General features: G+C 43.7%; 3 protein-coding genes across 7 annotated transcripts; 1 reads left to right on the top strand and 2 right to left on the bottom strand.

The window, feature by feature from the left end:
- Positions 1-192: 192 nt before the first annotated feature.
- On the bottom strand, positions 193-1,530 carry LOC120897035 (osteomodulin-like). Its single transcript, XM_040301641.1, has 2 exons — positions 1,408-1,530; positions 193-1,332 (listed from the first exon to the last, which is right to left on the bottom strand). Exons 1-2 carry the CDS (start codon positions 1,422-1,424, stop codon positions 270-272), a joined length of 1,080 nt encoding a protein of 359 aa, XP_040157575.1. The 5' UTR covers positions 1,425-1,530; the 3' UTR covers positions 193-269.
- Positions 1,531-2,950: 1,420 nt separating this feature from the next.
- LOC120895076 (protein phosphatase 1 regulatory subunit 7-like) lies at positions 2,951-4,451 on the top strand. Its single transcript, XM_040298090.1, has 2 exons — positions 2,951-3,139; positions 3,210-4,451. The coding sequence occupies exons 1-2, from the start codon at positions 3,099-3,101 to the stop codon at positions 4,231-4,233; spliced, it is 1,065 nt and encodes a 354-aa protein (XP_040154024.1). The 5' UTR covers positions 2,951-3,098; the 3' UTR covers positions 4,234-4,451.
- LOC120895074 lies at positions 4,309-27,008 on the bottom strand. Of its 5 annotated transcripts, none has more exons than XM_040298089.1 (6): positions 26,839-27,008; positions 26,019-26,315; positions 6,671-7,082; positions 6,452-6,585; positions 5,122-6,373; positions 4,309-5,040 (listed from the first exon to the last, which is right to left on the bottom strand). In XM_040298089.1, exons 3-6 carry the CDS (start codon positions 7,001-7,003, stop codon positions 4,591-4,593), a joined length of 2,169 nt encoding a protein of 722 aa, XP_040154023.1. In that variant the 5' UTR covers positions 7,004-7,082; positions 26,019-26,315; positions 26,839-27,008; the 3' UTR covers positions 4,309-4,590. The 5 variants fall into 5 exon arrangements, with proteins under 5 accessions (XP_040154023.1, XP_040154022.1, XP_040154021.1 ...); XM_040298088.1 differs by having other exon boundaries at positions 26,019-26,318; XM_040298087.1 differs by having other exon boundaries at positions 26,789-27,008.
- Positions 27,009-27,418: the final 410 nt, after the last annotated feature.

The following is a 27,418-nucleotide window of genomic DNA, read 5'->3' on the forward strand; positions in this document are numbered from 1 at the left end:
ACAGGACAAGAATGGCGTATCAGGTCTGGCATATTTAGTTAGAATGAGTTGATGATGATGAATAGACTTACTTAATAGATAAGTGACACCATTGCTAAAGTAAAAAGTTGATATAGTCAAGCAATCATCACATATTTTGTGCAACATTTTTAGAACAATTTTGTTGAAATATTCAATACTATTTTAAGCAAGTTGTGGCAAGGACAATCAAAGTTTTTATTAAAAACCTCACAATAAGGCTAAGCATTGCTTCAAATCACATCAGCCCACTATGGTTCATTTCTGTTAGTTTGCACAGAAAAATTAGCCATATGATAACGCTTCCACAGTACTGTACCACCATACGCAATTCCACCCAGCAGCGCCACCAATCCAACGAACAGCATTATCAACTCTAACCAATCCGTCCACTTCATTAGGAAAAAGTCGCTTGCCATGCACACTCCCCGATAGTGCACCTCATGCTCGCCACACTGCATATCGCTCGATACCTCCATATTGTAGTACGCAATATTTCGCCGGTTCAGCTCATCCAGGATGGCGTTCAGTACGGGCTGCTTCAGCGGATTTCGACCGATCGAAAAGAGTCGCAGCTTTGGTGCGGTTTGAACGAGCGCATTAACGTTCAGTTCTTTTAGCTCGTTGTGCTCGAGGTTAAGGTCCTCCAGCAGTGGTAAACGAGCCACTTCCGAGGTAGGAAACTCCTTTAGCCCGTTCACATCGAGCCTTAGCAGGGTAAGACTCATGGGGAGCTGCTCCAAGTTGATCTGCTTTAGATTATTACTGGCAAGTGTTAGATGTGCGAGACGGTTCAAATTCTCGAACATGTTCTGCGGAATGGTTTCAACTACGCAGCTCGACAGGTGTAACGTCTCCAGATTCACTAGCCGACTAATGTTCTCGAGCGCTTGTGGATGTTTTAGGCGGTAGTTGTAATTTAGGTCCAGGTACCGTAAGGCGTAAGATTGATTCGGCGGCACCAACACTTCGGCGATGGCGTTGGAAGAAAAATCAGCATACGCTAGGTTCGGTGCAATTTCTACTGCTCTCGTGGAACTAGATCTCAACTCGATGGCTTCAGGTGAGTTTAGTTGCAGATGTAGGACGCGATCGTACATTTGAATTTCGTTATCGCTGCCGTGAACATCACTGAATGGCTCGATAAATCGAATCGCCTTTACGTCGACAGGAAGCTCAAACACGGGAATGTCTTTGCCAGGTGTGTAGTCGAAGGTTGAAAGGATGCAGACGAACAGTTCCGACCCGGCAAGACAGCGTCGGCTTAGTGCTGCCTCGTTCGCCAAAACGTAAACGATCAGGATTAGTAGTTTGCTGCGGGAATGCGTTTGGACGAACGAAAGGAAATAAGTCCTTTAATAACGATTATGAAGGCTTTAACCAAATTACCTCGAAATACGATCCATGATCTGCGTCGATGCGTTGTGTCGTAGCAAAGTGTGGAACAATACTGGATGACTATCCGTTTCTGATCAGCGCCAAGAAACGACTGGATACGCGTACGTCATATCCTATTTCGGTGGCAGCTCATTTCCGTTGTTCTGAGTATGATATTGAGTATGTTCGTGCGTGTGTGTGTGTGTGTGTGTGCTTATGTTTACGATTGATGCGCCACATTGATAACGAAGTATGCCGAGGACTCAAGCAAGCGATTTTTTCTTCTAACCGACCCCTCAACCCTTTCTCCAAGGCTTTCTTATCCAGCTCAAAAACCTTCATTGTCAAGGGTAAGATCGCTGCAGTTCACCATCATCTACAGCAGAGATGTCAAACATACGAACGGATGCATAATAGTATATCTGGAGACTCATATTTATTTTAATTATTGAATCTTTCAGTCACGAATGAAGGAAGAAATCCCACTTATTTGTACAAATGTACAATGATGTAAAGTTGGACAATACTGCAGATCCGTACTAATGAATTAAGTACATTAATAAATGGGCGATCCCGTGCTACAGTCGTCAATTCGTTCGTAATAACATGCACGTCAACTCGAGCGACTCAATAACATGCCCGTCATGGGTTCAATCCTAGAATGGGCAAGGATTAACTATCCGGCTGCGTGGTAATGAATAAGCCCCGAAAGCCTGTATAGGCTGGCATGTCCGCGTAGGACGTTACGCCAAATAGAAGAAGAAGAACATGCCCGTAATGGGTTCACGCCTCATATGGAACGTCCACCGAGAGCGAGAACTGACTATTGTGGTTGTGAGGTACTCCATAAGTCTCGAAAACCTCCAGATGCTGGAATTTTCGCGTAGGTCGTAGGATACGCCAGATAGCACAAGAAATAAATAAATAAATAAATAAGTAAATAAATAAATTATTAAATTAATAAATAAATAAAGAGATCAATAAATGAATAAATAAATAGATCAATAAATCAATAAATAAATAATATTAAATAAATAAGCAAATAAAAATATACATAAATACATAAATAAGTCAATAAATAAACATTCATCAAATAGATTTGAACAAGAAATCAGAGCATATCCAAAACAATTATTTCTTCATAAGAAATAAGCATATAAAATATATCCAAAAGGGATTAACAAATATACTCACAGTTTTCAAAACGGTTTAAAGTGTTTTCTATGGACACAATGATGAATTTCCACAGCACCGATAGAAATTTATGTAAATATAAATTTCAATAAACCAGAGTTAAACAAGCTCAATCAAGTTTAATTCTTTCCTTACTTTGTTCCTAATTTTTAAATGTATTTGGCATCATTTTGGTCTGCTTACTCAAATGAGTTTGACATCGCTGATTTACATCAAAAGGCAAGCAATTTGTGCGATATTTCTTCTCCGTAAAAGAATTATGTTCAAGTTCATAGAGAAGCAAGCCCCTAGCAAGAATACTGATAGCACATTTCACTGGATATGAACGTCAGAAGAAATAAAAGATGTGTGTGCAAGGCACCCAACAGTTAATGATAAGCTGCTGTTCTGCCTTTTAGGACGGTTGGAGAGTTAAGGGTTTTTTTCTGAGGGATTGTCGGCACATTTTGCAAAGCCCGAGCAATAGTTACCAGCGAGCTGTGAAGCGTGAATGGGTCTGCTTTCCAAACATGATGGCAATCACTGTCGCCACTTCAGAGTGTGTTTTTGTGTAAGTACCTTTAAAAGTTTTATATCTCTTGCGAGTATTTGAAATGGCTAAATATTAATCTTCGTTGCAGCTTCCTTTTGTTCCTACAGCATCTTCCGGCTGGCTCCGGTAACTTTACGAACACACTGTGGGCGCATCAGTGTGATCCCGGGTCGGAAATATTTGCCTGCACCGTACCCAACTTTTTCTACAAACCAAACCACAACCATTCGACACTGGTAGCGCCCGGAACGGTACGCAAAGTGAGGCTTGCCTATCCGAGGGATAAAATTCTTCTGCGCGACAATATCGTTGCGTACGATGCCGTGCTTCACGAGATCCTAAAGCGCCCACGAGCAGTTCAAATCGAAAATGTCATCATCAAGACAGTAGACCTACCGCTCGACCTCGAGTATGCGGACTTTAGTAGCAATCTGATTGCAACCGTATCCGCACCGGAAGTGAACGGTTCCGAGTATGCGCTACGCTATCTGGACCTGCAGTACAATCGGTTGACAGCGATCGATAGTATGCGTACGCTGGTGCATCTCGAAACGCTACTGCTTGCTCACAACCGCATCGTTGTGGTGGACGGTTCGGTGTTGAAGAGTTTCCCCAAACTGTCCGGCCTTCATCTGGGTGCCAATCAGCTGGAGGAGTTTCCGTACGCCGATCTGCCCGCCACGCTCGAGTGGCTCGTTTTGTGCCGGAATGATTTTGCTAATGTACTGGAGTTTACGGGCATGTATGCGCCTGCGCTGAAGTTGTTGAACCTGCAGGACAATTTCCTGAACAGCTTGAACATTGACTCGCTGCTGGCGGCCGCTCCCAACCTGAAGGAGTTGTTGCTGCGGAATGATTTCATCGCTATCGATGGTGCCAGCGAAATTGTGCATAAGCTGCAGGAAGCGGGCATAGCGCATGATAAACTAGCGCACAGCGACCAGGAATCGGACTATGATGAGGAGGACGGAGATGGTGACTCGTACCATCATACGAACCAGAAGCACCAAGCACGGGAGTACATTTTTTCTGGCCTGCTGGCGTTGATGAACGTGTGCGTGATGGCGTGGGGAGGTTTTCGCCTGTACAAGGCGTTACACAGTGACAAGTGAACGCATACAGCAAAATGTCAGCAAAATGTTAGCAGCTAGGTTTACACACTCAAACAAATCATAAGTCCATCAATATTTTTATATCCACAATCACATGTTATAATCGATCGATTACACTTACTTATGACAAAATACGTTACAATATGTATATGTATCTTACATATTGTATCACCACAAACAAAGAACAAAAAAATACACCTTTTAAACCATCCATGGAACCCAGTCATGTGCAGTGTGCTTGTCTTGAATGGGGGAGGAAGGTGGGTTCGCACCACCGTTCGCATCGATCGCATATTTGGTCGTTAAACATTGCAGTTTTATTTTCGCCCTATCCTATCTATTAGTCATGCCATAACGCTACGTTGCTGGAGCTTGGCGCTGTCTACTTAACGGGCCCTCCTTAGGGCCACCGACGGGACCACCACCCCCGATAGCTTCCGTCATGGATCGCAGCTGTCCAAAATCGAACCGGGTCGTCTTTTTGGGCTCTTCCGTCCGTCCCGCACTCGTCGCATACTCGCTGATCGTGACGGCGATCGGTTTTTGGGATTTCTTCATCGTTGGCGGCCCGGTTGCCTGCGGGCAGAAGTAGTACGAAGGGGGCCGTACCGGTGGTTGTTGCGGATTGTTCAGCTTGAACGATTCGATCGATTCCAGCTCGGCACTGTCGCCGCTTGCCTTGGCCATTTCTGACGCCGCCACTCGTCCCATCGTGCCTTTGGGCGATTTCCTTGCCCCATTTGCACCGTTGACTGCGTCCTGGATCGGCTGACCGTGGTCCGCATCATTCGTTTTGGGGGGCTGTTTCTAAAACAGGGGAAATTGGAAAGAAAATAAATTGCGTTAAATAAAGAAAGAGACAGCCATTGCACAAACACACACACATACCTTTAGTTCCGCGTTGTCGAATCCATTCTTGAACATACGTTTGTGCACCGCCCGGAACTCGTCCATCAGGGCGGTGTGCCGTTCGTCTGAAATGGCCATCGTTACCGGGCGCAAACGGACGTTCTTTTCCTTCAGCCGATTCTCGAGCTCGGTGAGGGCGGCGGCCGGCCCGGTGGCCGGGTCCGTCGCGCCGCCGCCCGCCGGTGCCGCTTTCTTCTGTGCCCGGCGCCGCAGCTCGTCCGATATTGCGTTGCTCAGGCTGTGATGGGCCGCAGCGGCGGACGCTTGTTCTTGCGCTAGCGACGTGCTGGACGGTGCCGCTGCTGCATTCGTCACCGACTGGCCACTGGATGTCGTGACGGTGTCGGCGAACAGGGGCGGAGGCGGTGGAATGATCGTACCCGCTGCTGCAGCTCCATGGCCCGTCTCGTCGTCCACCATCGAGCCGGCCGATGCGCTCCGGTGCACCTCGACAATGATCGTTTTCGTTTCACTCTGTTTCGCTTCAGGGTTCACGATTGCGCCCCGCTCGGAGAACTCGATGATGGTGGTGTTCTTCCTGCGTGTCGCCCCTCCAGCCAGTGTGCCCCTCGGGGTCAGTTGTTGTTGCTGCTGCTGCTGCTGCTGCTGAACCTGTTGTTCATCCTGATGATGGAGTTGTTGTTGGGGTTGAGGCGGCGGTGGAGGTGGGACGCCCAATTTTCTATCGCTGGCTGGTGGCATTTCCGGTACTGTTGCGACCGGTGCCGCTGCCAGCCGACGGCGATCGTGCGTGATCGATTCCTCCCGCACGATGCTTAGCCGCTTGGACGTCTGGTCACCCCAGCACGGACTCTGGTCACCGTTGACACTGCTCGCCGAGCTGTTGTAGCCGCTCGATTCGCCCGGGAACAGATCCAACCCGGCACTGGGGCGCACCACCAGCTCGAGCACGTGCGATGACTTCATCACGGCCACCGCCTCGCCGAACGTGGCCTCGGCAAAGCTGTGCCCATTGCAGGACAGAATCTGATCGCCGGGCCGTAAGCCGGCCTCCCGCGCCACGCCTCCCTCCTTGGTGAACTGGACAAATATGCCCGGCTTCCAGTCGGGACCCTTGCAAATGCCGCAGCCCAGCTTGGTGCGGGGTGCCACCGAGAGGATCACCTTCACATCGCGCCCACCGCACGGTTCCTCCAGCAGCAGCGCGTCCTGCTTGTCACGCGACATTCCAAACGACACCACGTGCCAGGTTAGCGGGTCGGCTGTACGTCTACAAGTTAAAACGATATGATTAGCGGCTTTTTAGCGGGAATGTTTATGTTAGACAGATTGTAACGATTGCACTTACTCTTTGATCGGTAGGATGCCGAGCCCGCGCACCTTCATGATCAGTCGCTCCTGATTGGCAATGAATTGGGCCAGCTCGCGATGTACTGCATCCTCCACCTGATACCCATTGACGCGTATGATCTGATCTCCTACCTAAGAAGCGTCGTGTTTTGGTTTTTATTTACCGCTCTTGCACTTATTACACTTTCTCTCTCTCTCGCCGACACTGTTTCCTTACCTTCAATCCCTGCCGATCAGCTTCAGAATCACGCTCTATAGCGGACACGAAGAACCCGGTGCCGTACTCCAACCCGCCGCGTATGGAAAAGCCAAAGTTGCTGCCCGTGATCGGTAGGTTCCGATGACTGTAGCCATGGTGGGGCCGTACCAGACGCACCGTACGCACCCGTGCCTGCTGCCCAGCGTCCATCGCTCCTTCGCCGAGCGATTTGTGCAGCGGTAGGGATTTTTCACGTGCCCCATGTCGCGATTTACTTGGTCGAAAGGTGGCGGGAGTCGCGATGGAGGTAGCTGCACTAGTCGCCGATCGTGTGTTACAGTAGTCGACCATTGCGGGACCGCGGGATCGATCCGGACCGCGATTGTAGGGCCGTCCAATCTGCACAGCCGAAACGAAGACGGGCAAACACCTAGCGGGAAAGAAAAGAAACGACGAAACAGGCGATCAGTGACCGATTAAGCGTAGCAGGAAGCGCGTTGGTGGATAGCCTAAAAATTGGAGCCTAAAACCGGTTGCGCCATCGATGGGAAAATGACGGTTGCTAACCTCCGATTAATTTCACACTCCAACCTTGCAGCAGCTCGTCTACCCAACTCCACTTTGTTCGACGTGAAGATTTGTGGTTTTGAACTAATAACACTGCCCACACTGGGAGCGGGTTTGGATGGGTGTGTTAGTAGTGGCACCGACTTGAGCCTTGCTAGTGAGCCGACACTGTCTCGACACGAGCTCGATGCTCTCTAATTATCTCACCTTTTTGCGCACTTACATCACACTCCCCCTGAAGGGGGTGGGAGCGGAAAGGTTGGCTTATTTCACCTAGGGGGTGTTTGCTGTTTTTGCTCCGAAAGACAGACACCAAAAAAAAACGAAGAAATGCAACAAAGGAAGGGAAGCAGAAAAAAGCGCCACCCAATACCCAGGCACCCTCGATATGATTAGGCCCACACAGCCTCCCACTCTTTCTCTCTTTCTCTCTGCCCCAAGGCAGTGTTGTTGAGGGGTTGAATTCTGGGATCTTCACAGGCTTCTACGCGGCTTCATCGATGTGCAATGAAGAAGCGGCACCCCACAATCCCGAGGGGAGGGATTCACAATCGAGGATGATGTGATGAGAAGTGTCCACTGTTAGTGCCCTCTCCCATCCTCCACGCGGCCAGACATGCCCCATCATGTGGATCGCGTAATCGCGTGAGAATTGCGCATCGCCCCAGCAGCGCACTACAGGCGAAAGGGGATCCCGAAGGGCGAGGAAGAGGCCAGGAGTGCGAGGGGTGTGATAGAGGCGTGAAGATCGAGAGCCATCACCGGTGTCTAATGTGCTACCTGAAGACGCATAGAGAGTTATGCACAAGATTAACGCAATACACCTTGGACGTGCGAGGCCGGGACAGGTTGCTGGACAGTGTGCGCAATGATTGCGCATTACTTGGCCACAGGCCGAGGTTACGGTAAGTAGCCTGGTTCTGGGAACAGCGGTAGCTTTTTGTCGGTGGATGCTGCAATGTCTCAAGGCAGGGGGCCACTTCGTCCACTCTAAACGTCCAAGAGCTTCCATGATGATGATCTCATGTGATCGGCTTGTGCCGATTTTGGTGCTCCAAGGGTATTGGGAAAGCGTTAAATGAGGATTTGTGTGAAGATGAGAAAAAAACACCAACAAAAGGAACATCAAGATGAGCGCAAGAAACAATAGAAAAAATAATAAAAAGTCTGTTGAGTTTTCAACCTCCACAACAAAATTCCAAAAATCAAACCTCTCCTCCCTATTACCCTACTTTTAGAAGGCAAAGCGTGGTGGTTGCTGCTACCCCCAAAGCACAATGGCTCGCCGATCGCATTAGGTACGCCTTCGATCGGACGGAAAACGGCATCGGTCGGTTCCGGTTGGGCAACCTTTTTTTCCCTCTTTCCTTCTTCTTACCGAACCCTTTCGCACCCCGATTATGTCAACCTTTTCAGGGGCTCTATTCGGGGCTGGATCAAACTTGGGGCACGGTGCGGTTTGAGGGCAGCAGAAAGGGAGAAATCCGGTGCAGCGATCGAGATCGATCCGCCCGAGGCCCCGGCAGTAGCATTAACGGTCCATTAATCATTCTCCTCTTTCGCTGGGCGCAAATGAACCGGCTAATCGATCGGTTCCTCTGACCGAGAGCCTGTTCGGACCTTTCCTACTGCCGTCCTACAGGTCGGCACAGTCGCTGTAGTCTGACCTAATGAACCTTATGGTGTGTGTGCTGGTATGTGATAGAGCGAGACAGAAACAAGGGAAAGACGTAAATAAGCAGGAGAAGCCCTTTTGGGAGAAGGCCGGGTATACTTTATTCAGCTTTGCCGCTTGCCAGGCGCTTTCGGACCAAGCGATCGATGACGATTAAGGAGAGATTTTAGGAGCATTAAAATTTAGTGTTATTTGTTCGGGGAAGTGAAATATAGAGCGATTCCTGAATAGTGGTGGATTTTTGTTTTTGTTTTTTATCCTAAGGGAAATTAATGTACACCGGAGATTTGCTGGAAGAAATGGCCTCATTTACTGGAACCAGTTTTTTGTCTTGCATAATATAAAATCAAATTAAAGCGACCACCTGGTTTCGTTCCAGCTGCTTTGGTTCGATGTTGTGATTAAATTTGTTTGGTTTGGTATTAAATCTCGGTTTTAGGGAACGTAGTAAAGCGTCAAAGTAAAAGTCAACAGAAAACACTTTCCCACTTCACATCAGCATTATTCATTATTTCATAGAAATATTTAAGAGTATGTGTATGGATGGAATGCGAATTACCGACATATTGCATACTGACATTTTATTAAATTGAGAGTTTCTCAATTTCAAACTTTTCAAAAGAGACTTTTTTCAAACTTTAATGAATAATTAAGAAAATTATCTTTTTGCTGTGTTACGTCAGTTGAGCGCGGTTGTACCGGACTATAAAGACGTACTATACTTATTGGACTATTTAGTACAAAGCAACCGCCAAAGTAAGGACTAGCTTGATCGCCTGTATCGAAGTGAGAGAGTGTTTAATCAAATTTCTTATAAACTAACAAAAACTACAGTAGAACGTCTATTATCCGGGCATCTCGGGACCGGGCGGTCAAATTCATATAAAAATTATAAAATTTACTGGTTTTACTAAGAATTCACCTTACACCAATCGATTTATCACTGATAGAATATTGTTTGAATCAAAAACAATAGATTTAAAAAATGTACATTATCAAAAACTGAAGTTAAAAAATATCACTAGACTCTAGATAGCTCCACAACAAATGTTTTTTTGAAGCTGACCATCGCCGAAAATGTTCGCCACGATTGGCCAACTATCAAATTCATGCGCACGGTTAAGCCGTCCGCCGTTTAATCCGTTCCAGGATAATCGACATTCTACTGTATAGTAAAATTAAAGAAAAAATAAGAAAAGAGAAAAGCGGAAAGTGAAAATATACTGGAAATAACGGTTGTCTGGAGTGAGAAATGAAATCAAATAAATTCAAGATCCGCATATCACATATCACATAACGGATCATTTGTGCCGATTTACGTACTTCGTTTAGGAAGGACTAGCGGAGGACGATGTCTTAATAGACGGAAACGGACATGGAAGTTGATAGCAGAAAGGAGAGTTAAATAGAGGCAGAACTAAGGATTGGGGCGTAATTGCAACGTACTTCGAGAGACTCGAGCTCAAATCCTAGGCGGACATGATAGGGAGGGATTTTCCGGAGAGCTTGATAACATTGAACTTCTTTTCAAATATTCCATTATGAATGCCTTGGTACTAAAAACTGAACATTGCTTCCATGGACGACTGTGTCTACGTTACTGACATTACTTCAGAAGATCTTAGAATTCTTTGCAAAGATAAGAAAGTGCTTTGATTTAAAAATTGCAAGAAATAGTGACTTTGGAGGGTTGATCTCTGTCGGGATTATTATATCCATGTTTAGATTCATTAATTAGCATTTCCATTTTCTATAATTACAGACAAATGATTCATTTAAATAATGAAAACATTACATAACGAATTCCCCATAAACTATCAAATTGGATTTATACATCTATCATTCATCTATAACTCGTTACTAACGAATGTAATTTCCTCTGAGCTCTGCACTGGGAGTGTAGCGCTAATGATATCATTTGAATGGAGAATCAACATACATCAAAATAAATTTTCACCACATAACCATCTCACACATCATTGAATAATTTTAATAACGCGTACCTTTACAATCAATGCGCTCAACTCTTGAATACACTTACTGGCTTTCCCAAACGGCGAAGTAAAGAGCGACAGTGACTTAATGCATTAATGCATCGCCCAAAACACAACCATTCCCACTGGCGTCACACGCGTCTCCAGAATATTATCCAACATGTGGCCGCACGCCGAACCGGTCCGCGTTACGAAACGCCAGTTCGCTCGAGATCAGCTGTTTTGCCGCCGAGATCCCCCAACTACCCCGTCCCATTAAGAAGTCCCTACCAGCTGCAACTTGAGCTATTTTTTCTGCGTTTTCTTTACCTTGCCGCGAAACCCTGCGCCGAGTGGCTATGACCTTACGGGAGCTTTTCCCTCCATAGGGGCGCCCGTTGTTTTGTGTGCGGTAAACCCGGAGCAGTTCGGAGTGAGGTCGAGTAAATGTTACCCATGCGTATACGTACAACCGTAAAAACCGCAAACTTTCTTCCGCAAACGGAACGCAAACAGCGGGAAGGGTGTGGTTTTGAAGGGAGAAGGCAAGATTTTTCTTACCCCACCGTTCTCCGCAGCACGAGGGTCAAACGGAGGTTATGCGGTGGGCCGAAACCTGCCACAGGAGAAAATTGCCCCCGCTGTTCCCTCTGCACAGCCTTCTGCTTCTGTCAACTCTCTGCTGGCCCAAGCCGAAAGCTATTTTAAAAGCTTTTTTTGTTCAACTGTTTTAAGATAGCACCAGTAAGGGAAATTGTTCTAACGCACGAACTGGGGGCGAAATGCTTTGGCCACCCCAAATGGCACACCATCCTTCGTTCGTTCTATCTTTCCCTACCCACCGGGAGTTTTAATATGCGGGTTAAAGTAAACTAAAGCACCAGCAATAGCCACAAAAAAGCGCTCACACTTAACAGAACAGCTCGGTGGACCGCCCGGGCCAACATAAAGTGAGGCTATGGGCAAGGGCGAACTGGCGTATGATCGTTCCCGGGGGCTGTTTAGTGGTGAGTGCATAAAATTTGCGTAATAAGCAGCAGCTGCAAAAGCCAGAAAAGCCTCAGGGTAATCACCCCTTCCCATCACCCTCACTCAAGACCCCCGCCCCTCGCCCCCTTGTTGTAATGCGGTTTGTTTAGCTTTGCTTTTATTATTGTTTGCATTCCTTCAATATACTTTTGTTTCGTTTCGCGAGCGTACACTTTTCGCATTCTATCTCAACCGTGCTCAAAGCGGCAGGGTTTGAAATGCATCGAGAGTACACTTTGGAGGTATGCGGGGGATTTGGCGAGACTGAGCTACCACACCGTGGTACCGATACCTAACGCTAGAGGGGCTGCTTTCGACTTGTTTCCCAGCCGGCCCAGCAGCGTTTGCCTTCCTGTCCCGGTGTGGGTGGTGGTTTTGTATGGTAAAAAAAAAAAACTATTTTTTCCATCGGCATTAGTAGCTGCCCCTCAGCCGCCTCTGTTGCAGGGCAATGTATTGTTTATTGCCTCGGCGTATTGTGCAGTTTGGTGGACGGCAGAAAGTGTCGACTGATTTTCACAGCTAATTGAAAAGCAATGAGAGGAAACCCCCGCACTACTCACATAATGGTTAGGCTAATAAAATCGGAAAAATGCTCGTGATCTTGATAAGCCAGTCCCCCTCCCGGTTAGTGTGCACTTAATTGATGTTAATCCAGACGGGCCAGACTGTATTGCCCGTGGGAGATTGATTTGTGCGTGCAAGAGAAATCAGAATTTTGCTTACGAATAGATCGTGTAAGAATAATAAACAGGCAACAAAAGAAATGGATATAAAAGACTCAATGGTCAATGAAGGTGAATATTTATGAACAATATTGTATATCAGATAAACATACCAACGCTTTATAAATATAGCTGCGCATAAATAATGGTACTGTAAGATAAATTTGTATGAGTAAAAACCAATGTAATTCATTCAAATGTCTAATCGAATCTTGAATTTGATCTAACCGACACATAAATTTAGAAACTAAGATATAAAGGAACATGCATGTTTGAAGACCTTTCAATATTTATTGTATATACGTTTAAAACGGTGTGACGGGAATGACTTAAACCAAATGATCACACGAAAACGTTTTAAAATACACCTTTATCGCACGTAAAACTACTGTTTGCATTTTTTGCGTTTTAGTTTTGTTTTGTTTGTCACAATCACAGTCACACATTTTTGTCAAAATATTGTTTCCACTGAAATTATTATTAGTTTTAGTAAACCTCTTAATGTAATGTTTTAATGTTGCACATTTATGAGCACACAACGAAAAATCTTTTTTTTTTCAAATATTGTACAGTGTTAACTTCATGTTTACAGACAAAATATTCTTTTTTAAGCAGCGTATCAACTTTATTAAAGTACAATAAAATTAAATAAAGAAATAAAAAAAACCAGTTGGAAATAGGTACAATATCTATTATCTATCCGTTTCCTGAAACATTAATACGCAATTGCCTGATCATTTGCCACGAAGGCTCGCTCTTCCATAAATTTAGTGAGTGCCGCTTCGAATAAATCGTAGAATGCAAAAACTAAAGCCTTATAGAAATTCCTAGTATCAATACGAAGTAACTTTAGTATTAGTAATAAGTAGTAAGTAGTAATAAGTAGTAAGTAATAAGTACTCAGAGTTTAAGAAAGGGAAATGCAGGATTTCATTTTCAGAAATACTGATAGCAATGTTCATCAGAATATGGCTTACAGTCTTTGCCACCTAATTTTAGCTCTAAGGCATCAATTTTTGACAGTGCGCATCAATTTTTGACTCTAACGCACCTATTTTTGTCTGTCTGTCATCAAGTTTTGACTCTTGATGGAATCATGACCATTTTACAAGGTATTTAAGCAGATTTTTAACAATTGTTATTCCACATCTCATAAAAAAATACAAAAACTGTGTAAATTGATTGTTTCTTGAGAAAAAATGATGAAATTTAAGAAATTCTAAAGCTTTTGTTTACGGCTAAAAATACATGGCAAATATTTTTCACTCCATTAAATCTTCCAAAATTGGCAAAACTTTTGTTTTATTTTAAATTCTATCAATAAAATTATTCACTACTTAACTTAATTTCAACCATTTCAGAACACACAGTTTCAGAAATTACGTAAAATTGATGCCTTCGAGGAAAAACTCGTGACACGCCGTCAAAAATTGGTGGCTTCGAGACAAAAATAGGTTAGTTAGAGTAAAAATTTAACGGCAACGACTGTAACGTACACCAAGATACACCAGAAAGGATATTTTATTCCTCCACTATTTCTAATGTTAAACATATTGATATAATAATAAAATGTATTTAATTTATTATTTCAATGTGTTTCAAAGTCTGAATAGTTGGGAAATTGAATTTCCTTTTTTGCGTACGATAAGCCATCTTATGATAAATATTTAATGAAATAAGGGAAAAAACACTAAATTTCACGATCAATTCCACTGGAGCTGTAATCTGGGCTTAACATAGCATAGTTCATAGCTTGTTTCACTGATGTTTCTCTCTACGCAGGTTTTAAAGTCTGTAGGCGGTAGGTTCATGACTTGCACGTACCTTTATTTTAAGTTATTTTATTAAATCTGTTAAATAACCACTAATACCATGAATACTAGAAATAAAATGTAATTGATTGAATGCTGTTTTTCACCGGTTGTTTGTTTAATAATCACGACAACTTATTTATGTTCGTAAATACACTGTCGAAAATATTGAACAATGTAAGTTGTAAGACTTAAGATCAAATTAGCTCTACAATCGTAATTGTATATTGCTAAATTATATAAATTTATATTGCTCCCAATTTTTTACCATTTTGACAGAAATCATGCTGAAAATGGTTATGAAATAAGTTGTAACACCACCAGATTGGATGCTACTTTATTGAATTATTTAATATTTACGTTTATTCATTATGTACGAGCAGTGTCGATCTTTTCCGTAGAGCCCGTCTTTATCTACCTTCCCCTAATGAACTGTTGATAGCAGTGAGAATATTAGAGCAACTTCCCTGTTTTTGTAATAATGTTACAAGCGTAACAACACAACTGTTTCTAAAAAAAGCTTCAACTACGATCGGCAGATTAGTTATCGTTGCTAATACCATCCAGGAAGCTACTAGCCAACTCATTATACCATACGGGAAGCTACGCTGTCCCAGAAATCAAATGGTTCTATTGAACGATATTTTTTTTAATCACAACGGCCCGGGAAATCATTGCAATTCGCAATGATCATTGACGTCAGATCTGATTCTAATCAAACCCTACTACACAACTTGGATCGTATTGCTGATGTAAAGCAACAACAACTGCCAATGGAATTCATCAATCTATTGCAAAATCCATGTATCCCGTCGTGATCGTCCGTTGTTCCTGCCGGTTGTTGCTGCTCGCTTCCCAGCGACCCTGTTTTCGCGCCTCCTTTGTCTACACCGAAGCGAATAATGCTCCAATACACCCGGAACCATGGCAAATTGCGTGCCACTTTGGCTGTGGAGCAGAGCGACCATAACACATTACCATAGTACCAGCTCGCCGGGAGTGAAACATTTGCATACTCTCAATGTCACACCGCGACGAATGCGTGCGCTGCCCCGTGGCTGCGATGTGCGCAAAATCATCGCACTATTCTACCCCTTTTCCATCGAGTGGGAAACTGTTGACGGACTTGTGTTCGTTCTGGAAAATGCAACCCCACTGCGAACAATCGGACCGGAGATGGGCAAGGGAACGTCGAATTAAAGCGATGCTCGCGCCGCGCCGCTTTGTGAATGGTTGCGGTTTTGGATGTGTCTCTTCGGGCCCGTGTACCGGTGCGGTGTTTCGCTACGCTTTGCCCAGCTACCCCGTCCAATGTGGCTGACTGTGCGATGGGAAAATTCGCCCGAAGGACACTCTCGGACACATCGTTGAGCGATCAAGATCTGTTGTGGCTTCGAGAAAAAAATAAATGCCTACAAATGCTTACAAAAAATGCCACGGACAGCTACGGATGAGGATGTTTCGTGCTGACTTCTCGAGGGAACGAGAATAAAACATCTTGGCAAGATGAGTATCGTACTCAACAGCAGATCGTTCGTGTGCGAACCCTTAGTCCATCTCGCATCTCATCGTTATGTGAGTTCCGCTTGTTTGCTTTTAATTAAGTTTTTAAATCTAGCGCTAATTAGATTTCACAATAAAAGAAAAATGTAAAAAACATCATAAATAAGAAATAATCATTACCGACTCAAGCAAAATAGCTAACCATCGATGAGACAGAAGTATTCGCGTGTTGAATGCACAGATCAGCGACCCATTTGTGAGACCACTCGTGTCCGATGGCTTTCACCCGACGCGAGTAGCAGCTGAAGATGCTGCAATAAGCGTAATTCGCACTTGACGTGTGTGTGTGTGTTGTTTATTCACGTTTTACCGGATTTAATCTTCCTTTCCATCACCTTTCCACTTTCACCCTCTCTGTCTCTCTACCACTCCCTTTCTTCGATCGTGCAGTAATCCTTGGTCCTAATAGCCATCTCTTGGAGGCATTTTGTTTGTTCACACATGAAGATGCGCACGATCGCAGCACTCGGGTGGGGAGTGTTTCTGTGTCAGCGTTTCGGTGGTGAGATTCAGGTTGGGTGGCCCAAAACATTTACCATCACCGTGGTGCTACGGAACGAACAAAGCAAGGAAGAAGGTGGAGCAGGAGGTCATCTTAGCGCGATGGATAATTATAATGCCACCGCGGCAAGGAAACGCTCATCAAGTCATGTATGAAAGGAATGAAACCGAACAAAAACAAGGCCATCATCTGGCGCGTGATTATGTATATGTGTTTGTGTGTGCGTGTTAGTGCACATTGCGAGCCCTGTCATAAGGCAGCAGTTGCGGAGGGCTTGCTGAAGTGCAGATCATCATCATTATCGATCGGCGATGAAGCGGTGGGCATTATACGGCAGCAAAGGGAAAGGAAGCGCACGATGAAGAGATCACCCTTTTGACACTCACGAATTAAACCATAAAGCAACGGTTCAAAGCTGCTTGCAGAATAGCTTTGATTACAAAAAATTTGTTTCTAAAGAACGTAGAAACTTGAAGAATAAAATTCTATTTCATTTTTAATGCACTGAGTACACATTCCAATGTTAATTCATTGATATTCTTAAAACAAAGGTTTATAAAAGCGCATTGTTAAACTTAAACCTAATGATATGCATTTGTTATCTCGCTATAAATTTCTTTTTATTCACATTAGCTAAATTCATTAAATTAAAATACGATTAGAAACACAAATTGATTTATTTAAAGTCAAATAGTTGTTATAGAAGATGTTGAGAGTCAATTTGTCCAAAAAGAGATTTTAAGGAAAGCTCAATAATCATGTACATGCGGCGGTCCCGTGGCACAATCGCCAACTCGTACGTCTTTACAACGTGCCCGTCATGAGTTCAAGTTTCATATGGACCGTTCCTCCATAGCAAGGACTGACTATCCAGCTACGTAGTACGAAATAAGTCTGGAAAGCCTCTGTATGCCTTTGTGGAAAGGGCTGTATGTCCGCGTAGGACGTTGCGCCAAGTAGAAGAACCGGAATGCCCGAGTAGGTCGTTACCCCAAGAAACAAGAAGGATCATGTTTGTATAAGTAAAAAAGTTGATGAAGTACATTATATATTGTATGTAAGTACTATCATTTAAATATTAATCTCTATGCTCTTTCGTAGAACATAAGTATTTTTGTTTAAGTAGGAATGCTATAAAAAAGCAAATTCTGTAAATACTAGCAGTTAATAACTCAAATAATTACAATAGCATTATTTGTATCCTGTAAAAACTGATTTTGGGACAAAATAAAACTGCCCATACATGCTTCTTGTGTCGCCCGAGGTTGCCATTTTATATTAAAATGCAAATATCGATATCTATGCAACTCACTAACGTCCATCGAACAGCTAAGTATAATTGACCAAGTTATTTACAGCGCCGGCATAATGAACTGGTGCAAATTTCCTCACAATCGTACACAATTAGCATTAGTCGTTGCCATCTCATGTTACGATCAATTTCGGATTGGCACAACGACACACCGTGGTTTATCGTGAAAAAAAACCAAGAGGGTTTCCCACCCATGATTGGAATGTTGTTACCCTTTTTTGTTGTAGCTCAGTTTTTCTCTCCTTGCCTTTGGGTTTACCGCCTTTAGAAAAACACCGTTTTCACAACGTTTGACCAGTGGAGAGTGAATAAGGTTTTCGTCACAAACTGAATACTTATTTTGGGTGTTTTTGTTTGTGCCATGCTCGAAACGCGAAACCGTTTTGTAATTTTCCTTCAATCTATGTATTACGCGAACGAAGGGGCACGGGGTAGGAATGTATAATCGACCCGGCGTAGGTTGGTTTGATGAAAAATCGATCGCAACGAAACTGTTACCAACACGCGTGTATGACTAAAATGGAAAGTGTAGCAGAGCGAAATTGAGTTTTTACCTTTCTAAATAACTAAACAGTGACGTAAACAATTAGCCGATGCAAGCTGTTAAATTGAAACATTTTGTAATGATGATGCTAAATTTCTCAAAAAAAAACATTAATAAACTTATTTTTAAAAATAATTTCTGAAAAAATGTAACTTTGATTTGCATTGAAGGGTAAAAACAGTAGTAATTTCTTTTCCATCTTCTATTTGCTTCGGGCGGACGATCCATATGAGGATTGAATCCACGATTTTGCAACATGAGGATGAAAATATAACGATTTTGCTACAACTTTGCTATGAACATAATAAAACATTTCCACAATTTCAGTTGTTTTAAGCTTTCCTAAAGCTCCTACTACGTTTGAAAAACATTGCAAATGAAAAAAAACAAAAACAAATACGCCCTTCAAACCGAAACCCAACCCAACGCACCTTTTTTTTTCTTTTTCGAAAGAGAAACTTTAATCATTACCTATCACGGTTGCGGTTGGGTTCGTTTCTCTTTCCTACCGTCGACCGTTCGAAAGCGAAAACCAGAAACAACATCCACTGCGATAAGGTAACGAAATTTTACTGGTTTTTGTTTACCAAGGGAACAATTACTACCCCTATTCGCTGCAAGCTTCCATTTTCCTTCAGTGCAACACCACCACGCTTCGTCGAATCGGTAACGGATAAGGCGTGATCAGTTTGCTTACTATGGTAATTGATATGGTAAAGATTCGTGGCGGAGATCATCTCTATCACGAACTTATAGGATGGTTCAAAATGAGCTTGCCCGTGCACGGCAACAGTGTTTGGATACAACTTTTCCCAAAAACCCGCCATGCATAAATTCGCATCGATGCGAATAATTCATAATGACAGAATGGTATGGGAAAACGGGGCAGCCCAATATTGAAACTGATTCGTCCTTGATGTCACACGGCGTGGGGAGGTTTATGTGAAACGAACAAAATGGTTCCACCGATCCACCGTTCCTCTAGGCCCCCCGCCGTGTGTCTAGTTCGTCAGGCAAACACGTGCAGCGGTCGGAATGGAAAAGCTCATCTCCCGCGGCAGGTGGAACCGTTTGTGGGACGTCAGACGGCGACGGTACGGTGCAGGAAAGGTAGCTGAATCCGCAGCAGAAAGGTCATAAACGAGCTGCCGAAAGGGCATCAAATCCAAACATGGGGAGAACCATGCTGAACGAAATCGCACGTGCGCTAGAGAGAAGAAGAGAGATAGCAGTAGAGACACGACACGCCGCCACTGTGAGAGAGCAAAGTTGTGTGAGTCGAACAAGAAAAAAATGTAAACAATTCAGTCTCACAATTATTTCACAATTATCCTTGGACCGCCACCCAGAGCCGGCGGGGCTTGTACCGCTGGTCTTTGCCATGTATGTGTGTGTGTGGGAAAAATTGTCCAAAAATGGTTTTCTTGGCGGAGCGGAAAACGAGGGTCGTTGAGTAGCTGCACGAGCCTATTCAATGGCCAGCACCGACCGAACCACCGGATCGACCGGCTTGAAGGCACACACACACACACACAGTACAGCTACACACGAACAAATGCCACACTCTCGATGGATCGCGTGCAGCTGCGGAATCGCGTATCGGCCGGATTGATCATCGGTGGTGCTGGCGCTGCGATGAAAAGCGTTCCATAGCGATCAGTGGCCTGCCGTACCTGCCGAAACATTGCTGTCGTCGTTGCACCCCGGCGCAACCCTTTCCCCATGTCCTGCCCATGACCAACCCGAATGTGGGACCGATATGGTCGAGCCGGAGGCAATTTTGCAATGCAATCGCAACGTCATGGGACGTGGAGCATGCAGTGGCGGCTGCTGCAGCATATGTAGTGTGTGCAGCAGGGCAGATTGATCAGATTCATGTGTTGATGTGGAACGGGCTGAAACAGAAGGGGTGGTTCAGCCTAATGAAGTACTAGTGAGTGGAAGTAGAGCTGCTTGAAATTATTTTTAAGGCTTTTTTTTAAATTCTGTTGTTCCGAATGGATTGTACACTATTGAGGGATGAGGATCGCAACAGTTAAAATTCGTTTTGTTTTCTATTGATCTGACAAAGATATTAATAAAAAGATAAATAATGGTCCACATTTAAAAATTCATTATGGTTTTGTTCAGTTATAATCTTCTACTAAATAAGGTAATAATTCGATCTTACATTGTGTTGTAGCATTTTAATTTAATTATTATCTGCTATAAAAATCATCATCTTCTTCGTTAGCATAGACCAGAATAGCACGACCATACTGTAAATTGTTTTATTCTTATTGATACTTTCATTTGAATACACAGTTATGTAGGATTGTAATATCGTATATTTGTAAGTAATTTAAGTATGCACAATCAATTAGCACAGCAGAATCTTGAGCGAAGCTTAACTTTGAAGAGCTATGATAGAATTAGAAGATTTTCTAAACAATACTTTTTTAATAGTTGTTTTTGCACAATAGCAGACAGCCTCAAAATTACGGCAATAATCTTGACACTCACACACATGCTACACCTTTTAAGTTTTTAACTTCATTTAAGCTCCTTAAGCTTCCTTAACACTAGATTTACGCAACCCATCAATTCAATGGAATTTAAGCTTTGAGTTGAAACATTAAAAATATCATTTGTTTAATCTTGTAGCATAAGTATTATATTCATGACTTTCATAGATTTTCAAATTCATATGTGGTATACTTATCTCTACGGAACCCGTCAAATAGACGAGTGGGTTAGTTACATTTAGTTGATTTAGTTAAGTTGTAACATTTTTCAACAAAAAAAAAAGTCTTATTCCTTGTGTTTTTTGAAACTCCTGCGGACATCGATCAAACTATGGCATTGAAAAGATACAGGTTAATGTCTTCAGTGAAACAATAACGACTATTACAATAAATTAGCGTTGTTCAGATTTTTTTGTATGGAAACCAAAACATGTTTAACGGTTCAGGGTTTTTTCATGATTTAAACCAATCTATATACGTATTTTTATCCAGCCGTCAAATTGACGCGTGTCCGTAGAGATAGGTATATGCGAGACGCCCGTAAACTAGAGTTGTGCCTCAAGTACCAGAACTGTACGATTCATTCAATTCATCCTAAAGAACGAACGACCTACATTCATCTAATCAACGTTCATCGATTCTTTATAAATCATAATGTACTGAGTTGGTCATCAAAATAACGTCCTACCCGCCGAAATAACAAACGTTATAGTACGCCAGGTCGTTCATTTCCCCCATACAAATATGAACGTGAACCGTATGACTAGGACGTTCACGAAAAGAACGACCTATCCGTCGAAATAAAGAACGTCCTAGTACGCCAGGTCGTTCATTTTCCTAATACAAATATGAACGTGAACCGTATGACCAGTACATTTACGAAAGGAACGACCTATATCGGATCGTAATATGGATCTTCCTGGTCTGCCTAATAATTTCCAAGATGCAATACACTAATCATGTTCTTCTTGCAAAATAAAACAATTTACAATATTTTCTTCAACTGTACGTTCTAGTACGTAAGAACAAGTAAGAACTAGTACGTTCACGTTCATGGAAATGAACCGAATTGCCCAAGCCTACCGTAAACCTTCTGAGTGCCGATGTTCACCTAGAGCGACAGCTATTAGGTCTTAGGGGAAGGTAGGTAAAGACGGACACTGCGGGTAAGATGGACACTTCTCATAAATGCATGAAAAAGGTAATTTTCGAGTAATTCAACAATGTAGAATCCAAACTGAAGGTAAAACAACACATTTGAGAACATTTTTGGCATAATATATAGAATACTGGGGTCGTGGACTTTTTGCGGAGTAATTACCTAAAAGGAAGTTCTAGACTGTTGTTCTGTAAGCTAGAGCAACGTCAGCTGTGCGCGATATGTCAATAATACTTTAGATGCTGCATTCTACGATATATTACAAGCGCCGTTTACAATTCCTAAATTCATGGCTGAATGAATCGCCGTTGCAATAGACCAAGAATTGGTTTATAAACGTACCAGGACGTGGAAAGCGATAGAATTTGTTAAAATATTGTAAAACTCTTCACTTTCTAACCTTTTCTACAGGTGTCCATCTTACCCTTCATGGTGTCCATCTTACCCTTCATGGTGTCCATCTTACCCTTCATGGTGTCCATCTTTCCCATATCAGGTGTCCGTCTTACCCGAACATTTCAAAACTGCACGAAAAAAAACATGTTTTTCATTCATAAAAAAAAAACGCAAAAATCGATGGAAACTTAAAAGTTTTAACACATTTTCTGATAAAACATGAGTGTAAGATAATGTATGCACATTTTCATGGTCGTTGCACTTATATATCCCTAGATTTTTACCATCTCCCTTAACGTGTCCGTCTTTACCTACCTTCCCCTACGAGTGGTGGATTAACTCGCGTGCAGGTTCTAAGCGACCACACAAATGTAGGCTTTCTGAAGTGTCGAGCGAAAAGTTGTATGAGGAGTTCTAAACTAGAGAAGAGTTGGAATGAAGGACTGTGTAGCAATGAGGTCAAATATTAGTCAAAATCGGATTGACCATCTTGGACGCCATTTGACAGCAGAAACCCCTTAAAAATTCATCATTCCTTCAAACATTTACTGTTACTACAGGCATACATACTCTTCCTGTGAAATGTATGAACCAATTAACATTTTTCTTGCGACAACCGAACCGATTTATCTTTTTAATCACAAATAAAATATGAATCGAAAGGGGCTCTTAGATGTCAAACTGCCAGTAACTACTTGTCAAATCGTTCTACAATACGGGACCTCGTTCCTACACAGTCCTTGGTTAAGATGCAAATTTACTTGTAAGCGGGGAGGAGGGGGGTTCCTTTTATCGGGCCCCTCAAGACCTCGGGGCCCCACGCGGCCGATTAGTTTGCGTAGTGTTAATCCTCCTCTGGGTCTTACTGTCAACGGGGATTGAGTACTTTTTTGTGTGTGCGTTGTGTTGTCGTAAATCCAATTAACTGAAGTACAGCTACGCGAGTTGACAATCTTCCCCGCATCGTACGATCATCAAGGAATTAGTTGCATCTATCTGCGATCTCTTCAAATATCGTTCATTTATTGTTACTGTAACTGTCTTTTTTATATTAATTACAATTTACTTCGATTTTCTGGAAATTAAAATGAGATTTAAAAAAAACTTACTCCGAATTGCGGACAGTTGTTTTGAAGTTAACTATATTAGAGATGAAGATAACTACAGTGAATTCTCATGTACTTCAATCCACCTGGGCAGAATTAATTAGAGTTATCGAAGAAAGACCCTGAAATTGGTTGGAAGCAAAACTGCTGAGAATGCCCTCGTTGGTGAGCTTGTCGACAAAAAATATGTATTTACCTACTAGAGGTCAGACAAATTTTTAATCTATTCTAGTACATCTTGGCAAACATGGTAAATAAAAAAAATGGCATGGCTAGAGAAATTATTGGACATGAAAAAAATTCAAAGAAAAGGTGATGAATGTGCGTAGTAGTAATTTCAATACGGTACATATTTTACAAAAAATCTATATGGACACTGTTTCTTTTTTTGCATCATATGGAACACAGACCCAAAAGTTTATGGCAGTCAAAAGATAAACTATTATTTCTTTGCCTTCACTTTTCTTTACGTCTGTGAAACCGTGCCATTCCAAAATGATGCGAAATTCATAAAAACAACAACAAAATCACCAACTATCCCAAAATAGTATACACACCTTGTGCCTTTACGTCAAGCAATTTTCTGTGAATTTTAATGATTCAATTCGGCAATTTTCACTCCCCCAAAAGTCTCCCCATAGCGATGATGCTCTGGTCGCGCAAAGCAATGTAACCCCAGCGTGACACCGAGCAACAAACCGTCCCCGGAGGGGCGTTATAGGATGGGTAGACTGCTACCAAACCCTGCTACCATCGATGCCACCCCAAAGCGCGCACCATACCTGACGACAAGTTGGGCTACGCGAGATAGCGATGCTTGCAAGCGCACATGAAATGATCCGCATGCGATCGCGACGACCCTTTCAATTGAGCGGTGTATGTGTGAGTGTGTGTGTGTGTGTGTTTGATGGTGGTTATGCGCACCGGCCGTGCTGGCGTAATAAACGCGATGAGGGAAAACCCGCCCCGGAGTGAGACAGAGCAGCAGCAGCAGCAGCAGCAGCAGGCAATGTTTGGCGGTTGACGATGATGACGATGAGATGTCGTAACCTTTGGACGTGGCGACGAGTGAAGGGCGGGTGTGGATGGAAAGGGGACTGCGAGAGACAAAAACAACGGTGCGACATGAAAAGCGCTCGATCGCACGGACTGAAGGGGGAGGGATGGTGGGAGATAAAACATTAAAGGCCACTGCACTGAGTAAAACGCGGGGAGAAACACAAGCCCAACAGGCCTGCTGCTGCACACCCGGAGATGACATTGTGCCCGGTGGAGGCCCGCGAGAGTGTGAGATCGAACCGATGGCAAGGCAAGTGAATGTATCTTGGGAGGGAGCAGGGTGACGGTTTGGGATGAGTTGTGTATCGGTAAACAAACCCAGCCTTTAATGTATCGATTGTGTCCTCGTCATTGAAAGAAGCATTTTTCTTCTCCAATTTCAATTGGAGAGGGTCGCAGAGGCGAGTAACTTTACCAACAATTAATTGTCACTCGAGGGCAAGATGGCGATCAATGTAAGGAATGTAAAAAAATGGTAAAAGCTAAAGGGAAACCGAAGAAAAGGAAAGCCCTTACAAAAATAACACACCCATTCACAGGGGAAGGAATGTTTCGTGTGAATAATTAATGATCGGAATTTAAAAGCTCCAAAAACAAACCTGCGGAAATACCAACACCGGACGGAAATGCTACGACCGAAAAAAAATGGGGAAGCTGTGCAGAGTGATCGCTGCTGCACTACACCACCCGATCGGTAACCAAAAAACGGAAGCAACCAAGCCCCTTCTTCCACCTTGTGCCTCCCTGTCCACTATCTATTTTGACATTCCCATTTCGACATAACTCGCGAAACAACAAGCAGTGGTCAAGCAGTGAATGAAAGTGAAAAGTGATTTCTCTATTCACCTTCACCCACCACCGGACACGTGCACCATCCCGGTCCGAGCCCCCGCTGGCAGCCCCCCCGGCAGAGTGGTCGTGTGTGAGACATGACAAATTAATTATTTACAAACACTCATTTCCATCCACATTCATCACGGCCGCGTTGCTGTCGATCGCGATCGCCCAAAACTAAGCACCACAGCGTCCTCTCGCGGCAATCGTGCGGAAGCTTCAGCACATCACGCCCCATCTCTGACGGATGAAAGCAAAAGGGAAAGAAACCGGAATCTCTCCGTCTCGCAGCGAGGATAGGGCGCGAGGATTGTCCAGCTCCCAGTTGGGTCGGTCGTTTACCAGGAACCCAGGGCAAGAAACAGGGCGCTCATTAAAGGTTACACACCGGGATGATGGAGTACAAGAGCCAAAGCTTTTTATCTCACGCTCTCTCTCTCGCTCTCTCAAGGCTCCACACAGCTTCCTTTTGCTGCACAAAAAGCCTGCTCTTTGGGCTTGGCCGGTGTGGTATTTTACCCTCGTTTGAGTGTGTTTGTATTGTTGGATGCTGTGTTAAAGTGGTGAGAAGGCATAATGCCAATTACTTGCTTGTTTCCACACTTACCCGGCGCTGATTATAGACGACGGTGCTGAACTAACACACACTGCGGAGATCGGTGTGATGGATGGGTTCTCGCTAGAAACGCTTTGCAGCGCTGCTTGTTGTCATCGTGGGGGAAAACACGCGTTGATCGTTTTGCGATAATTTATTACCGGATCAACTGAGTACTAAAGCTATCAGCACATGCCACTCTACGTTTATTTTACTGTGTTTTTTCGCAATATACCAATTTCGGAACACACTTCACATTGCAGACTTATTTTTGTGGGACACACACACATTAAATACGAACACGTATAACTGCTAAAAAAAGGGGAAGCTTTTCGGTTGATTTCACTTTGACATCATCTCCTCTGGTACGAAAAAACACACTACGTGCATACAAAACGAGACACTATTCCTCCATCACACCGAACAGGCACAATTTCTCCGTCACGCTTGAGCTGAAGGTGCCTGATCGCGTACGCAAATGAAACAAAACAAAAACGCACGTCCCGCACGGCCAACAAACGCGTCACCTTGCGTCAGTGTGTAATCACAGCCCGCGACACGGCATAGCATAGGCATAGTAAAATAATAATGGAACTCACACACCAAGCGCCGAATCGCATCACACACGGTCACACCGGTTGCCGATCGCTGATGCTGGACGCCATGTTCTTCTGCTGCTGGTGCGCTTCACCGTTTCCGGTAGAACTATAATAGTGTGTGGTGGCTCTCGGGCCCCATCGGAAACCCGTCCACACCGAACCGAACCGATCTTTTTCACTCACACGCGATCAGGGGCTGTAGAGGATCAGCTCCTTCCCTTCTCTATCCGCACCTTTCTATGTCTCGCTGGAGCAGGATTCAAACACACAGGCACAGGCAACACAATTGCGAAACAAACACACAAACAAAACAGGGGAGAAAACGTAGGGAATATATACACGCACACGGACCCCGAAACGCGTCCGCCTGGGCTGAGCTTTAGCGCTACATTGAAAGCATCGGGTGGCCACCTTTACAGCTCGAGCCTCTCGCGCCAGACACGCCAGCGCCAACTCGGGTTTACCCCTTCCAGTGAAATTGTGGGCTCCAACCCCGGTAAGCTCAGTAGAGAAGTTAACAAGAGAGAATGAGAGAGAGGGAGAGACCATCGCAGGGTTGCTTATTAGGTCCGCTGTCCAGAATTTTTTAAATGAACGAAAGGCATTTTCTTTAAATTGAAAAAAAAATATGCAGATGTTGTTAATGATATGGTTTTTTTTATTCCTTAAACGTAGTTGGTAATGAACGTGGTTTGACTAAGTCTATTAATAATTACACAATTTTCTTCTACTACACAGTACCCCTGTAAACCGCTCTCTCACGCTGCGCTTATCTCTTGCGGTTAAGATAATTTGGAGCTTTCCCCCTCTGAA

This window comes from Anopheles arabiensis, chromosome 2 (assembly GCF_016920715.1).
Source record: "Anopheles arabiensis isolate DONGOLA chromosome 2, AaraD3, whole genome shotgun sequence".
NCBI classification, from domain to species: domain Eukaryota; kingdom Metazoa; phylum Arthropoda; class Insecta; order Diptera; family Culicidae; genus Anopheles; species Anopheles arabiensis.

Coding starts and splice junctions, on each gene's coding strand:
- LOC120895076 (XM_040298090.1), top strand. CDS start 3,099: ATGATGGCAATCACTGTCGCCACTTCAGAGTGTGTTTTTGT. Junction 3,140..3,209: donor ACTTCAGAGTGTGTTTTTGT/GTAAGTACCTTT, acceptor TCTTCGTTGCAG/CTTCCTTTTGTTCCTACAGC.
- LOC120895074 (XM_040298089.1), bottom strand. CDS start 7,003: ATGGTCGACTACTGTAACACACGATCGGCGACTAGTGCAGCTACCTCC. Junction 6,374..6,451: donor GGCATCCTACCGATCAAAGA/GTAAGTGCAATC, acceptor TTTAACTTGTAG/ACGTACAGCCGACCCGCTAA. Junction 5,041..5,121: donor TCGACAACGCGGAACTAAAG/GTATGTGTGTGT, acceptor CCCCTGTTTTAG/AAACAGCCCCCCAAAACGAA.